Source organism: Malurus melanocephalus, unplaced genomic scaffold (genome assembly GCF_030028575.1).
Source record: "Malurus melanocephalus ecotype Western Australia unplaced genomic scaffold, MMel_1.1 scaffold_109, whole genome shotgun sequence".
Taxonomy (NCBI): Eukaryota; Metazoa; Chordata; class Aves; order Passeriformes; family Maluridae; genus Malurus; species Malurus melanocephalus.
The window spans coordinates 299,062-315,625 of NW_026623341.1; the positions used below are offsets into that span (position 1 = coordinate 299,062).

Genomic DNA, 16,564 nt, shown 5'->3' on the forward strand with positions numbered 1-16,564 from the left:
TGTAATTATTGTGCATTAATTCAGTAGTTGTAATTATTGTGCATTAATTCAGTAGTTTAGCCAGAGGTCAGTTATATAAATGAATAAATTGCAATGACCTCATCATGTCAGAGTGATGAAATTAATTTGCTAAAGCAGTTGCAGAAACTGGACATAAGAAAAATAGGCATGAAATGAAGTTAACACTTCTGAAGACTTTTCCCAATGCCAATTGAGCTCTATAGGACACAATCACTGTAGACTTCCCAGATAATAGAAACCATCCATTTACTGGAAAATTGATTCTCTAAATACACAAACCCTCCTACTGAAATGGTGCAAGAAACCAACAGGAAGAACACATCTTCTGTTTGTAGAACATAATATTCATTCTGCACTATTTTAGTAGCCAATTAAATGAAATTACAGGATTATGTCAGGTGAATTAAAGCACTGCAGCATCAGGGTTCAATCATGTATCTAGTCATATCTATAAAGCTCATGGTTTAGCCCTAAGAAATTACTTGCACTGTTCAGAACAGACAGATGACACACCACCCAGCTCTGACAGACAGGAGTATGAAAAACTAATTTTAGAAGCTGCATTTTGGCATACTGCCKGCTTTCCTGGGTAGAGGAGGGTGTTGGACTAGTGAGTGGTGTTAGAGGAAAAGAAATGCAAGAACTCCCATCTTCTGCCAGATAAGATGCTAATATTTCTCCCTGATACCTTTTTGCAAAACAAAGCAGCTGCCTCCAAAGGASAGCTTTAAAAGGAGGCCAATGCAAAGGCCAGAAACTTATCAACAGCAGTCCTTTCAGTGGTCACTGAGCAGGGCCTTGAGCTATGACCCATCAATRTAACATCCAGCAGAACACAAGACTCTCAAGAACAGGTAAAAGATTCATCGCTACATTATTGTTGTATGCTTTCATTTGAGAAAAAAGCCACACAATCATAGAGATAATAASGATGTGAGATAAAAGTCCTGCAGTGAACATTCTGAATTGAAATGCATTATCAACAGAGCACTAAGGTGATACACAAACCATCATAAAATAAGAAATAAGCTGCACTGCAACTGTAGGAAGGAAGTAATTTATTACATACCTCATCTTTGATGGCTGTGAGCACAATACTTAACACATTCCTGAAAACACCTAATTCACAGCACAATACATGATTGTCATCTAAGTTCTCCAACTTTATTTCCCTGAATAATACATTGTTTTCATCAAACTGAGCTGAAATGGCATTTCAAATTCCTTGCCAACCTATATTAAAAAGTGTTTTGAAGAATATGTAAATGAAGAAAACCTATTTCTTACTATGAGATACCTGACTTAAACTCATGTTTTGTGAGCCTGACTGCTTAGCCATTTATCTGCTCTATTTTAAACCCCTCTGCATACTCACTATAATCTGTTATATGCATTTAGTTGTAAACATTTCCCTCTGTTTTTAGCAGAGTGAACAATGAGCAATATTTATTACAAAAGCATGATAGAATATGGCTTTATAAACATGAAGTTCTTTTTTTTTAAAAAAATTACTGAATTACAGAGATGTAGTTCATTTGCATTATGGCCAGCTGAGAAGGAAGCAATCAGCAAATGCATTCAGCATAAATAAAACTTGTTTATATAATTTTATAGTTCTCAGACTGTTCCTGGAAAATATAGTGATCATGAGCTCTAGAATACCCTGACTCTCTTGGCAGGGCTAATTGGAAACAAAACACCATTATCTGTTATTAGCATTCATTACCTTCAAGCCACATGAAGTGTAATTTACTTAAAGTACATGCACCCACCTGAAARCAGGATGCAACACATTTTATAAAGCAGACAGGATTAACTCATTACCAACTTCTCAGCTTTTATCTGCACTGTACTTGAACACCAGATTTCTGAAATATAGAGATCATGATGTGTACCATGACTTAGACTTTAGTAACCTTCTACATGTGGCACTCATGGAAAAACTGATATACACAGGGGCGTGTATCTTACAAGCAGTTTAATTTGGTTTGTGTCCACAAAACTGATGTAATTTTTCTCTGTAAGAAATGCTTACAACAAAGATATATGACCCCATCCTAATTCCCATTCTGCAGGCAATGAGATTAATAATAATATGCTGTTAATCTTCATAATCTTTACCTATTTAACCTATTTTTTTTTAAATTTTTCATTTTGGCTAATGTTTTTGAATATGTTCATTTTAAAGATTTGGAATCAAAGTTTCCATAAATTTGTGATCTGTTCTCTTCATGCTGATAAAGCCGGATCAGTTTCAAAAAAACCCCCAAACCCCAAACCAACACAAGATGCTTGTTTTTGAGAGACAAGGGTCCTTTAGTGCCTTCCAACCTGTATTTTCTAGGGGTCCTATGATATGACATAAGCTCGAGTATGGAGTCTGTATCTAAAAGGCAATGTCAAAAGCCAACAAAGACTTTTAACCTCTCACTAACTGGGACTTTTTCAAATTTATATTAGTGGAAAAAAATGAATTTCAGTATGACTGTGTCAACACGCATAGGAAGGAACACAGCTTTTTGCCCAAAAGGCTGTAGAGAATAGTGCTTTTAAGTGGTTTAGGCTGAGAACCACAAACAAAAGTGCTAAGATTGAAGCCACAAAACCCTGACTTTTGGGTCAACAAGCCACCCAAGGGAAGCGTGATKTTCACCACTCACAGGTCAATGGGGTTAGGTACAGGAAAACATGACTTTAATGAATAGACTGCATTAGCCTTTGAAAAATCTCTTCCTGCACCTGCAGGAAGCTGCTGGCAAGAGACCCTGGGTTAGCAACGTTACCATCTGGCTCCCTGGCTGCTCTTACAGCTGCAGTAATGTAAGGCAGCAGAACACTGCAAGAACGAAAGAAGTACTTCTTGTTCCCTTGTGCTTTCTGGTTGTGTGTGTTTTTTTTGTTTTGTTCTTCCTTTCTCTCTTTTTGTTCTTTGCTCTTCATTTGGTGAAGGATGCATCTAAGCTTTTATTCTCAAGTGTGGCTGCAGACATACAATGGGCTCTCTAAAGTAAAAGCTTTAGAAAGGTACAAGAAAGAGTTCATCTTCTTAAAACACCGCCAGTGTGAATCTGTAAAGAAACATGTTCTGTAGTCTGAGAAACTTAAAGCCTTTGAGTAAGACCTGTAAACTTAGATTTAGCAGATTATATTTTCCTGTAAAAACATTTCATTTTTCTTTTCTGATGATACTTTTTAGCTGGGAGAGTATTTGTTAGTATAATATAAGCATATTTCACTGGAAAATATTTGGGAAAGGGCTGGTCAATTTAGTAAAGAGGCTGTTGATAAATTCTTGGACTTATAACTCTGCCATTAGATAATAATGAGATTCCGTTTGTGAAATACATTAATTGGTCCAAACCAGAGAGTCAGCTGATGCCAGTGAAGTTCCACAGTTCAAAACTCATAATGAAATAGGCTAAAAAATTGTACATCAGGCTTTAAAGAAGTAAAAATAATTTGAGRTACTTCCATTTCCATGTTGTAGCACTTGACAGTGTGAGAATGAACCAATATTGTGGTTTAGGATTGGAACTCTCTGAGGAGGGATTCCCAGCCTTTACCAGTTTGCAAWCAGCATCTATACCCAGGTACAGATAAATGAACCTTTATCCCTCCTCAGGGATATATCCCAGTCAAGGTTACCTTTAGACAACAGATTCTTGAGTCAAGCTTACACCAAGAATAGCTCACAAGGATCCCTAGAGGTGGGATTCAATATTTTAGAGGTGGGATTCAATATTTTAGAAAAAATGCATCTCTTTTTCACATCCTCAAATGGATCCTTTCAACTCTTGGTCTATATGCATTATCTCCCTGTTTCCCTATATAATTCCTATATAATTTGTTAATCTTCGGCATTTTCAACTTCCAACATCAATAACTGGTACAAATATTCAATTCCYGTGCTAACAGGATCCAGTCTAACACTACTGCAGTTGTTTTATGTAAGACTATGTTTGTAAAGCTTCTCCCTCCTACATTATGGAGGGAGCCAGCAGGATTTAACACACAGTTGGCCATGAAAGAAAAGCTGTTTTCACAAAGCAGTATAATTCTGCTTGGAAGAGAGGTGAGCAAGATCTGCATTCACATGAATTACAATACACAACATTTTGACAAATATCTCATAGTGGAAATGTGTGAATAAAGAAATAATCCTTCTAGGAATCTGAAACTTACGGAATCTGAAACTTACACATTTTTACTTAATACAACATTAGGATGGGAAAGATGACAAATCTTTTCATTATAGGAACTTACAGGATTCGGCCTTAAATCACAAATATAGTCCTTTACTCAATACTTCTTTAGAACTAATGGAATAATATGATGAACATTTTAGTGGATAAAATCCGCCTTTTTCTGAAAGCTCAATTTTGATTGTATCCAATATTTTCAACAGAGAAGAATATCTTCATTACCATATTTATTCCTGGACTTACTTAGTGGCTTACAGCATGCCTGCAGTTAAACTCGATTTCAACTGTCTCCAGCAGTTCTGTATGTTCAATTTTATGCTACTGAAAATATGATTTTTAAAGAATTGTAAATAATGACAGCAGTAAAGTTATACAAATATGGGATTGGAGAGCCAGCATGATTGCAAGATGATGTTGGGTTCTGAACTTTTTTGCAAAATATGAAATGGAAAGAAAAACTTCCATTTTATTTCATATGACAATTTCTATTTACCTACTCTACATTCCACTGTAATTTTCTTACAGRCACAGAATTATGATTAACTATTTCAGAATATAATACAAAATGTCTGCAGACATAGTATTTTCAAAGGGAATGATGCAGCATTTTAGGAATCCTACCCAGTTTTAGAGGAAAAACTTTTCTCTAGTTCAGAGTGGAGAAATTTGATTCCATTTTGCTCATTGAGTCAAATAAATGAGAGGTGGCATTTGGAAACAGTTTTTGATGATGAATGCCATAAGTAGATTGCTGTGAAGATACATAAAATGTCATATTCTAGGCTTCCTGCCTTGATTGATTTCAACAGGTTGGAAATAAAACACAGAAAAATCTTTATTTATGGACAGGCGGATATGAGCACAAAGCCAAAATGAAATATGACCAAATAYAAATACAATGCATACTGCTTAGAAAGTAAAAGAGTGAGTAGGAGARAAAATAATAATGAATATCTAAGTTTGCAAAGAATCAATGTAACCATTCTACCTACTGTAGCTTGGACTATATTTGTGTGTCTAATATATTTTACTACATAGTAATATTTTGATAGTGAGACAGAACTGTGCAAAACTCTGATTATATTAAAAAAAATTAACTATGTGATAATCTACTAACTGGACTATTGATTAGTCACAGTCCTGTCCAACCATTGCTTTTAAACTAAGGACAAAATTCTTTCATTTAACTATGGATAGTTCACAACTAATCCACTGGAACTTTTCACAAAGCAAGTAGATGAAAACAGTGGGACCACTGGGTAGAGTTCACCAAGAAACATGTATATCCAGCTGAACTTTATATTGCTGTCTTTACAAGTGCACTAGTCTGTTCTTTTACTTGCAGCACGGGTTTGAGGAACTCGTCTTTGGAAACAGACATACATAGAAAATCTTGRTATCTGGAGGTTGAGCAAGGATAACCAGGACCAACTGGAGCTCAGGCAAATGATGCAAATGATTACTGCAGATACAACTGGGTAAAATATTCTTCCTAAATCATTTTGCAGCATGTCTCTGCACTGATGTGATTGCACCATAARCCACATAAGTGATGAGSACTGAACAGYGGTCCATGTCATACTCCTGCATATYAGATCAGGAAAAAGTAAGTGATCACTAAAGCTCCTGTACKAGCAGCTCACACTGCAGAAAAAGAAGCTGTAAGCACAAGCTGTAGAGTAGATAACATGATTTTTGCAATAGAAATTATAAACAGGGAATGAAGTTTCTTTTCAAAGTCAGTAACTTGGCATGTATTCAACTTCAGTGGCTCAATATGCTCTTGAAAATTTTCTATGGGTATGGCCCATCTAATAATGTGCATCAGAACAGTAGMACCCATTAGAGGGTGCATGGAAAGGTATTGCTACGAACATACAGTTACTGGCACAATACTACATTGATATGGTCATAGCATCCATTTTTCAGAGCAGCAAAGTGCACACAGGCAACATTTTTCTCCTTTTATTTCTTTTACTAGTATTGAGAAGCAGATGCCCAATTGGACTTTGCAMATGACAGCTATTTTAGGAATAACTGTACCTTTTCAATTAAATACAATTCAGTTAGGTGAAAGATGTCAGTCAAGTCGAGTTTCTCTGTTACTGCATCTTTTCTTTTTCTCTTCTTCAGTCCTCTAAGATAATTCCATTTTAGCAATTATCTAACACAATGTCAGTCCTCAGATCTTGTAAAAACTTAGAATTTATTACAGACCTATTAATGCCATCCTCCTTTATGTAAAAGTTCATATTCTGCACCATCATTAAAATCTTAGAGGGGAAATTAAGAGATGACATAGCCTATAACATGCAATTCTGCATCAGAAACAAAAGTTTTGATTGTTTGCTCAGAAGATGCAGAATGGGTTTGCAATATGAACTTAACAGACCAAAAAGAAGTAATTAGCCCAAAATGATTGACATGAGCAGGAAATGTGTGTCCAGAGGACTGCTGCCTATAGCATTACATAAATTGTTCRCAAGATTAATAGCAAATATTTTGCCAAGAATTACTTCAAGGTCCTGAAATTGGGTTACTGTCATTAGTAAGGCTGGGTGCAGGCAGCCATAAGAAATKATTTTTACCTATGTCATCTTGCAGTCACAGTAAGCATGACAACATGCTATCACAATGACAACGTGTGTTGCTGTGGGATGGCATCTGTAACAGCAATGTTCTGCAGTATTTTCATCTGTCTTTTATCACTGAATTATTTATTCTTCTTGTCAGTAAGTTATGGGTTTCCCAATATTTACAAGACTATTTGGAGTCTAAGGAGGGAGTCATAAGCTCCTCTTTCCTTAGAAAGCACACACTCGGCAATTTGTTTTGCTGCTGAACTAAGTTTTGAACAAGACATACAGAAAAAAAGGCAGAATAAAAACCAGGCAACCAGACAGGAAGCCATTGTCAATAGACCATGTACCTGATCACAAAAACCAGGATGGATTGATGGGTGAGGGTTCATGCTAGGCACTTGTCCTAGGGTAGCTGAGTATTTGTATTCCTATCATCTGCTATCTTAAAGGAAAGATAAACAACMCTTCTGTAACTATCCATTAGTTGAGACTGCTCTGGTTTGTTTTGTKGCGTTCCTCCCTTCAAGGACAGAGAGAGGGARASGTACAAGTCACACACATTCCTGGAGCGGAGGGACTCTGACTGTGGCTCAGTGGTGGGGAGGAAGCTGCCTGCTCTCTGGGACTGCTCTTTGTCCTTCTCCTTTGGCCTTGTTTATTTTTCCTTTTTTTTTTTCCTCATCTGAGAATTAGAAGATTCCCGTGGTGTGACAGGTGAGAAAAAATCCTCCAGTGAACCACCGGAGCGACTCTGTCCAACAGCTCTGGGGTCCCCCGGAGGGGAAGTCACTCCCACGAGGAAAGAAAAGACTTTAAGATCCAACAGYTGGTCCCACAGGTAATATAATTTTTTTCCCTCTCCTTTGTGCCCTGTGGGCATATTATTTTTTTGCTTTGTTAAATAAACGTTTTTTTTTCTTTTTCTTTTTGTTTTCCTCTCTGTGGAAAAAGTGTGTTTCTAGGACCAGGGTGTGGAAGGGAGGGGGCTTGCTGAAACTCGGGAGTGTTCACCCCCATTAAATTAGCTCAAACCACAACAGCAGTGTGGAACAGGGAAATAATATCAAACCCAAATTTTAAGCTTCATCAGACAATCATTGGCTACCTTTGCTCTCCCCTGTTAGGCACCATTGTTTATACTATATAGGTGGGTAAGTTATGCACAAATGGATTAAAGAGAATATACCCTTCCTGGCTCATCCCATGACTGGCCGGCCAGTCCCAGGTAGTGGGACTGATGTATCTTCTCCAGTGAGACAGGGTATCTTTGAAATGAAACTGTTAATGCTGGCAGAGACACAAAGGTCAGTGGAGATGACTGCAGATGTGGCAGCAGAGCTGAAGATGGCTCTGCTGGCCATCATGGTTCTCAGCTGGTTCATCAGCAACTGATCCATTTCCACAAAATTRTTCYGTTGGTCTTGGCTGAGGAGTTTGGMCACACTTTGCATGTGGGACAGTCTGATCCCTAACAACCTCTGAGTAACTAAGGAGGCTGATCTTCTAGACCCCCATACAAAATTTCCATCCTTTTCTCCTGGTGATCTATTGATCTCAGCCCATGAATCCTGGACAGTGGTGATAGTTTAACAGACTTAGAAGCTCCTGGTAAGAAAATCAAAAAGTATATTACATTTTGGAAGAAAATAGGATTCTCCTACATTTTCTGTGTTACAAGGGAGTTGGAAATTGACACCTCTATGATATTGTATATCATGTCTATATTTTTAAATAAAGTTGTCAGACTAAAGGTTTGGGAGGTAAATCTAGCTGGCAGAAAGGTTTTGAGTGTCCTCTGCCTGACTTTCAAGTACATGGAGARTAGTGTATGAACTTAACAACTACTAAATATCTCTTGGTGTGTCTGGACAGGCAGATATTCTCACYGAGATCCACCTTCACATTATATGGAAGGGAGGGAAAGAGAGAGGAAAACAAGGTTTCATTGGGAAATTCAAAATACAGTGCAATACTGTTAATGGGAAGTTTGTCAGATCAGGTATCTTCTCCTGCCCAGTGAAATGGTTGTTTCCTTGTTCTCTTTGCTACTGGACAGAGCATTTATTTTAAGTACCTTAAAAACTGTATTTTGACATCTGTATGAASAAATTTCTAAAATGAGCAGAGTTTCTAAATGTCCTCAGAAAATGYGTAGTCTTTCATGGAATCCTGTAAATAACGCTCACAGACTCAGTTGGGAAGGACAGATTGTTGTTTATTTAAATCTGTCTTGAGGATCCATCTTGTGCTCTGGGTTGTCATTATGGGGCAGGARCAAAAGGAGTAAAAAAGGTGGCTCTACAAATCCATCATCTGCTAATTAAAGTAAGGCACACCTTGTAATATAGACTGTGTCACAATCCATAATTCTCTTATTTCTAAAACTAGAAACTATCCAACTTAATAAGGTACAGGTGGCACCTATCATAATGAGAGTCTTGCTTTTCTCTTTCTTCCAGTTGCTTCTTGTGTCCATTTCAAAGTGTGCTTGAGGTGCCTCTTAGCTCRTTCAGACATGGACACTTATTGTGGGTTTCATTCCGGTCTGATTCTGAGACTCTGTCATGACCTCTTCCACTAGGTGAYCCCATCCCCCTATGTTCAGCCTAAAAATCAGACTGTTGTCATAAGGACAGAGCTTTCTGTCTGGAGAAGTTCTTTAGGAAGTCCATTAGAGAAGGACATATACAAAATGCRTTGTTGGATGTGCAACTTTATCCCTGACTTCTAGTCCAAATTTTTAGATAATTGTATACTAAAGTACAGCATCAGAATAGTCTTGGGGATTGGTATTTTTGGTGCTCCTACTAAACCATAATCCCATGTTGTAGCACTGTGTATGTCAGTATTGTGCTRATTTTCTCTGCTGTTGGTAGAGGTTGGTTTGCAAAATTTGAAATCAGACCTCTTGGACATCAAAAGGACTAAGGCCTCCAAACAAAACACATAAGKGCAGAAAGTTCCTGACAAATGGGAAGTAGAGAGAAGGTCTGGAACACAAAGGCAGGGCTAAGAGGGGTGGTGGTGGCAGGCTGCCCAAACTCCACCTTCACTCTGTGCATGGGGTGAGCAGGGGAACCAGGGATGACCTACWGTGTGCTCTGCTCTAAAGCTCACACCATCCACCCTGTCTGCTCATGGCCCTCCACCAAACACATTCTTCTTTTAGAAGCAAGGAAGAGAGTAAGGCTTGGCCAACACACACCATCAGATGCAGAGTCAGACAACAGTTTGCACCCTCTCTAAGAATTTCCACACTGATTCCTTAATAAGCCATAAAAAACAATGGGAAACACTGCCTTTAACAGGAATAGAAATCTTGGTATTCTGTATTAAGCCACTAACTACAATTTTTTCTCATCTCATGCTTTAGAATTTCAGTCAATCCCTGCAGAATGAAGTAATGATAATTTTCTGGCTGAGCATGGACACTGTCTGCAAGGTTTTTTWAATTTTCTTCCTCTAAATCATGCACTGGGGAGAGATGGATCCATGCTTTGAAGCAGTACTACTTATCTTCTTTGTTAGGTGTGCACATCATATGTCTTGGTCATATCACTAGAGTATAGTATTAAGAAAGACCTGAGACTTGAAGAAAACATTTTGAAATACACAGCTAACCAATTTTTTGGCATATTATTTCACTGTATTGTATCATTATTTTTATTTTTGGCTCAGTAGGCAGGCATTTCTGTGAAGCTAAATGGTCAATAAGGTGCAGAAATACAAATTGTGTATTTAATGGTCCATTTGTTCTTTAAATCTCTGAAATGAGAAGCGTGTAGTTCTGAAAGTGGTCTCTCTGAAATCAAATAGGCTACTTGTGGCTCTAAGTGCCACTCAACATGGATAAGTACGAACACATGTCYTGTCATATATTTCAAAAGGAAATGTTTTTGTTGCAGGTTTTAAACAGATTAAGTATCCTGGAGGTAGCTCAAATTAGTAGAAAACATAACTGATGACTAAACTTAATAGCTTAATTATGTGACTATAAATTTGCTTTCTTGCATCAAATTATCACTACCAGTTCCATCTGCATTATAATACACTCCTCATAAACTTGATATATTTGTCACTTAGTTGCCTGGGACATCAACTTACAAGGAAATTACAGGTTAATTCAGATGATATAAACCAATGTCATAGCAAGAGATTTCCAACTAATTACTGTTTTTACATCAGAAGCAATATCTCCTGTGACAATTCACTCTTGTAGCAAAAGATGAGCTGAAATCTTTTTTAAAAAGTTGGATTACATTTGACGACAAGAATACCTGCCTACACAATAACATGAAGGGTGCAGCTAGTRATGTATAATTACTTGGAAGTGTTAAAATATACTTGATGGGGTTCRCGCTTAGGTGTGACAAATCCTTTAAAATATACTTCACAGGATATAAAAATACTTACAAAGTAATTTTCATCCACTCAAGTACCACTCATTACAGCAGTTCTGGAACTGAACACAATTCTGGCAGGTATTTTCATCAGCAAAGCATACATGGCTAAACAAAAAAAGGCCTCTGGCCTTTGGAGTGCAGAATTCTATATGTATACAACACTTTCTCACCCCATGAGAATCAGTGAAAATCTGTGTCTTTTCTTGTTAAAATTACATTTTTGTTTAAGTTGTGGAAAGTTGCCTTTCACAACTTTACAAGTACTCTTAGCAATGCATAAGAGCACTTTCTGAATAATTGGCTGAAGGACCTTTTTATCTTTCAGCTCAACTGTGAAAAAGATGCCATTCCATATTTAATAAACATGCATCAACTGTCAAATTAATGGATGAGTGTGCGTGGTGTTTGTGCATAAAAAAAGGGATCATTTTTATTGCCTCATTTTAGCAACACGAATCAATATAAGATGTAAATRCAGCTTTCTTCTATTATTTTACACTATAAGGACAAAAAATAAATTTCCAAACTTATCAATTCTGACAGTTGCTGCGAAAGTAACTGGCTGAAAACAGGYAGTTTCAGCCTTACTTCTGGCATGTAATTCCCTTCTACAGTTCACCTCGATGGTGGATGACAATCAGAAACAGATATTTACCATCACAACTATTTTTTAAAATTTCCTTCTGGTTTTTCCCAAAACATTGTAAACTCTTAAGTATGAGATGCCTCTGACAAGTTATCAMCAGTAAAGGAAAATAAAGGGCACAAACAAGTTCAGAATAACACCAAATAGTAATTGCTTGTAAGAAAAAACACATCTCATTTGCACGAATTTTAAAARCATAGCTGCTTACATTTTTGCTTCATCTGAACCTCTGTATATAAACTCTGACTGTCATTATTACTTTTTGACAATTTTTTAATTTTACAAAATTTAATATGGAAAACAAACCAGAAAATTTTCATGAAAAACTAAGAAAAAAGAGTGTACTTTGGAGAAATAATGTAGAAGTACAAATGCTTACCTTTGTGTTTGGGTGGCATAACTATTATCATATGCCTCATAGCTTGGATCATCATATTCACCCCCATATCCATCATCATATCCCTRAGGGGAAAACAGAATACCACAGCTTAGCAGATAGATAAATCAAAGCATATTATCAAGCTGTAAAAAAAATTACATCAACACATGTATAGCATGTTTGCCCACTGTCATGTGAAGCATGACTGAAGAGAACTGTGAATTGTGAAAAGCGACCTGCACATTGCAAGAGTAAAGAAATCAGTCACTTATTTAAGAACTCAGCTTATTCACTGATAAACTGTGGTGCATTGTCCAAACCACAGTGCTTCAGTGGGATCTGTGTAGAATACTGATGAATGATRATAAAACCAACAATTTCCCAGTAGTTTGTTACATAAATGATTCCATAAATACCTACAGGTGAAATGAACAAATGGCAGGTCAAACATATTGACTGTTCTACACTATTGAGAATGGTATTGTGATAAAATCTTAATATTCAGGCTATTGAAAATGCAAAACAACAACAAAAAAAAAAAAACAAAACCCAAACATAGCAATCTATGAGAAACAACACTTGTCAATCAAGTAATTGCATATTTTTATAAATAACATAAAGTAAGCTCCTTCATTTTCACTAAGCACCCTACCCTTTTTACAGCATGTTTTTCTGTGACAAATTAGCCAACACTTCAGTACAAGTTTGTTCCATCTAATTTAAGCTCAGTTTGCCTTAGAGAGACAAGTGACTTCAGAAGGTGGTTCAGCTCATCTAATGCCTGAATTTTTCACTGAAGGAGCCATGGAAACTATGATCCATTGCAATTGTCTCTGAACCAAAGAATGCTCAGGAACCACACAATTAATAAACAAAGATATAATCCAAGGGATGGCTTCTTACATGCTCTTTTCATGGTAAGACAAGAGAGTAGGTAAGAAATGCTGTATGGAATTTTTTTTCTTTGTTTAGTTAAATTGGAATGAAACATTTYGTTGTCACAAGAAAACCTTGCTGTTAAAGGAAATGCTAAAAGAAATAGAGGACCTAAAAATCGTTGACTCCATATTAATTACAGCAGAAGGCAATTTTTTTCTCCCTACAAGCTATACAAAATTTAGTCAGGCTGGGGGAGAAGGGACAGCATGAGGCAGCTCCAAAATAACAGCAGTCCAATAAGCAATCACTCTGTACACTATCATAACCACCCAAACCACTGTGTTAATTTGGTACTTCATTATTTCTGCTAATTAAACTCCCTAGAGGTATTGAACAAGAGTTCACTGACACTCCCAAATTCAAGAAAACATTCCATGGAGGAAGCATTCAGTAAYGCCTCCTTAGGTCAAGCATGTGAAATTTGTCTGTTCCTTTGGGCTACCCAGCAGTGAGGGTAAGTGTGGATTCCAYGTGGGAGATTCATCCCTGTGGTGCTGTGAGTCCTGAAGGAAGGACACGACTGTGGATGGTGACTTTACTTCAGTGACTTCTTCAGACACTTCACTGACACTTCAGGCTGTGTCAGCTGTAGTAAGGGAAAGCCTTTCTGTGCACAAGGGAGTGACCATTTTGGAACTGGGAATGGTCTCTCCCAGAATCTAAAGTCCAYACAAACCCCATCATCTTCCATTTTGGGTGTTAGTGCACCGTTTTGACTTGAGCTCATTAATATAAACTCTTAGCAAAAAGACACAGCTAAAAACATATCCCTGCAGATGACATTGATATATTTAACATTAAACAGCTAAATACACAATCTTGCTCCTGGGGACAGGATGAGAGAAACAAAGAACTCCAGGAGACAGATGTTAGTCACATTGATTAGTATGCTGCTGAGTGGGATCCTGCGAAGATGAGGGTGATCTGAGCTCCTATATGAAGTCAAATAGCTGGAGGACAGAYATTTCAGCCTGCTTACTGACCATCTGAGAGAACAGGAAAGGCAACAATTACAAATTAGCTCTCTCAGTTTCTTGATGCCTGAGGTGGATCAACATTCAGCATCAGCAGGGCAGAGAACACTTGTTAATATTTGACACCTCCRTGGGTTCATGTTACGGATTTTAACAGCCTCCCTAAAGGCTCAGAGCAGGTCAATACAGTGCAAATGGTTTGAGTGGAACAGCTGGAAAATAGAGTAAGTAAAAAAGGAAAAAAGTAAAATAAACCTTTAAAAAAATCTGGATAATGTTCTTTTATGTGTGCCAATCTGTATGAAAACTATCTTCTAATCCTACAGGTGAAGTCTGTGYGTAAGGCACATACCAGCATTTATTAAAAGTTTAATATGATGTACTCAGACTTTTGCCATCCCTTTAGGCATCTAGAACTGAGACCCAAAATAGCTCCTTTCACATCTTTGAACTGTCTTAAACTCACTGAGCRGTTTTCTCTTCTTTAACCTTCAGCTCCCCAGAACCCACAACCAATGTTTGAACGTGTTTCTTGGATGGGCACTTGAGAGATGAAACACCCATCTCCCACCTAGACCATGCTGAGATCAGAAGCTGTGAGTTTGAGGGTATCCAAATTCACATACTCTGTGCTCTGTTTGTGATGAGAATGATGTTCCAAAAGCAGATCTGTACAAACCCCGAGATCAGAACCCAGGATGCCCTCCCCAAATGCAGTGCAATTTTTCACTCTGCACTASAGTCAGCACTTCTAGGTGTATTAGTGCTTCTATTAATAACAAACAAACAAACTTTTCCTGTGTACAAGTTGTTTTGTCCCATGGTAGCTGCCACTACCATTCAGAAAAAAAGCCTACTGCAATGAACTGGAAAATATGCAATGAGGGATTAGAAATAGTCAAAATCAAACTGATAGCCATTTCTAGGCTAGGTTTTTGGGCCAGGCTACCTTTATCTCAGGTATTTCTTAATAAAACAACTTTACAAAACACACACACACAAAAAAAACCAACAAAACGTTTTTACTTTGTGTCAAGTGAAAAGAAAATGAGTCTTCCAAGGATTAGGATTTGCTCTGGCCCCACAATGATACATCTTGGATGGGAGATAAAAGAACAGAAGTACACATTTGATGCTGCTCTGGGACTAAGAATAAACTAATAAATTAATTCACAATTATGGATGATTTTGACGAGTTTTGGCGTTGTTTAGATTTGAAAAATAGCAACAAAAAATGAAAGGTTAAGTAAAAATTTAAAACAGAGCTCAATTAAAAAAAAAAAAAGAACTGATTTGAAAATGAGCTTATTAAAGTATTTACTAGTCTCTTCCCACAAAGGAAAGACTGAAAAAACACTTAGAAGAATCTCAGAACAGCAYCTGAAATTAGCATGTGGAAGACTCACTTCAGCAGGAAATACTCCTTACTCTACTACTGATAATGAAAATTACAGTCAGGGAAAAAAGGATGTAGAAGCAAAAAGGGACATAATTGAAAAAAGGCTTATATTCTACTACCTGAGAAAAAGGTAAGTGCCAATTTGATTCAACACTCAAGAGACTACTGAAAGGAATTCATTTATTTAGATTTACTCAAATCCTCTTCCATTTCCAGATGCTGAAAAACATATTAGAAATACAAACAAAATTTTAAGTATCATTAGTTTTAAGAGTATCATAATACAACACAATCTGATCTCTTTAAACATGAATTTCCTTCTTAATGTTAAGACCCTGTTTCAAACAATAACAGCCTGCACTCAAATGCACCAAGTTTAACTCACCTCTTCTCTGAATAGCCTCGGAAAATAGAATTTTCACAGCATGCTCTGAAAAATGGTAGGTTTCAACTCTGTGAAACCCAGAAGGAAAATAATTCTAATACTTCTAATGAAAACTGCTCTACTCACAATATTTTATGTATGTCCTGGTAATACATGATAAAATACATTGGAAGAGAGAGATGACACTGATTTGTTTTTTATAGAAAATAGCCCAACTCTTTCTAAAGTAGCAAACTGCAAAACATCTAGACTTAAAAAAAAAGAAAAAAACAAAACACAAACAACAGTAAGTCAGAATAAAGTGAGTTATGCAACTCAGTATTTTAGATGGCAAAGATGTGAGCATGAAAAAATACCTGCAGTCAGAGAACTAGAACAGCCCTTCCCATTACCTGCATCCAGCAGTACACAAAACTTAGTCCTGCACCTCAGAGAAGTTGAGGGTATAAACAACTGCCTCTAGTTATAACTCTTAAGCAAAAGCAGGTCAAGGACCTTTGCAGAGTTTTCACTATTTTCTTGGCCTTGCTTCTGTGTTGCTGTCTCAYTCTCCTTTCTGCTGTGACTTGGTCACATCCTTATCTTAGAAGGCTAAGAGCAAGCTTTCTACCACTAGGCTAGCAGTAGATACCCA

General features: G+C 37.1%; 1 protein-coding gene across 1 annotated transcript in view; it reads right to left on the minus strand.

Annotated features, from left to right (window-relative positions):
- The window catches only part of KHDRBS2 (KH RNA binding domain containing, signal transduction associated 2), a 296,595-nt gene that overhangs the window by 15,299 nt on the left and 264,732 nt on the right, over window positions 1-16,564 (minus strand). Inside the window, exon 7 of the mRNA XM_057369432.1 lies at window positions 12,234-12,316. Coding sequence (XP_057225415.1) covers window positions 12,234-12,316 — 83 coding nt within the window. The remainder of the gene's footprint in view (window positions 1-12,233; window positions 12,317-16,564) is intronic.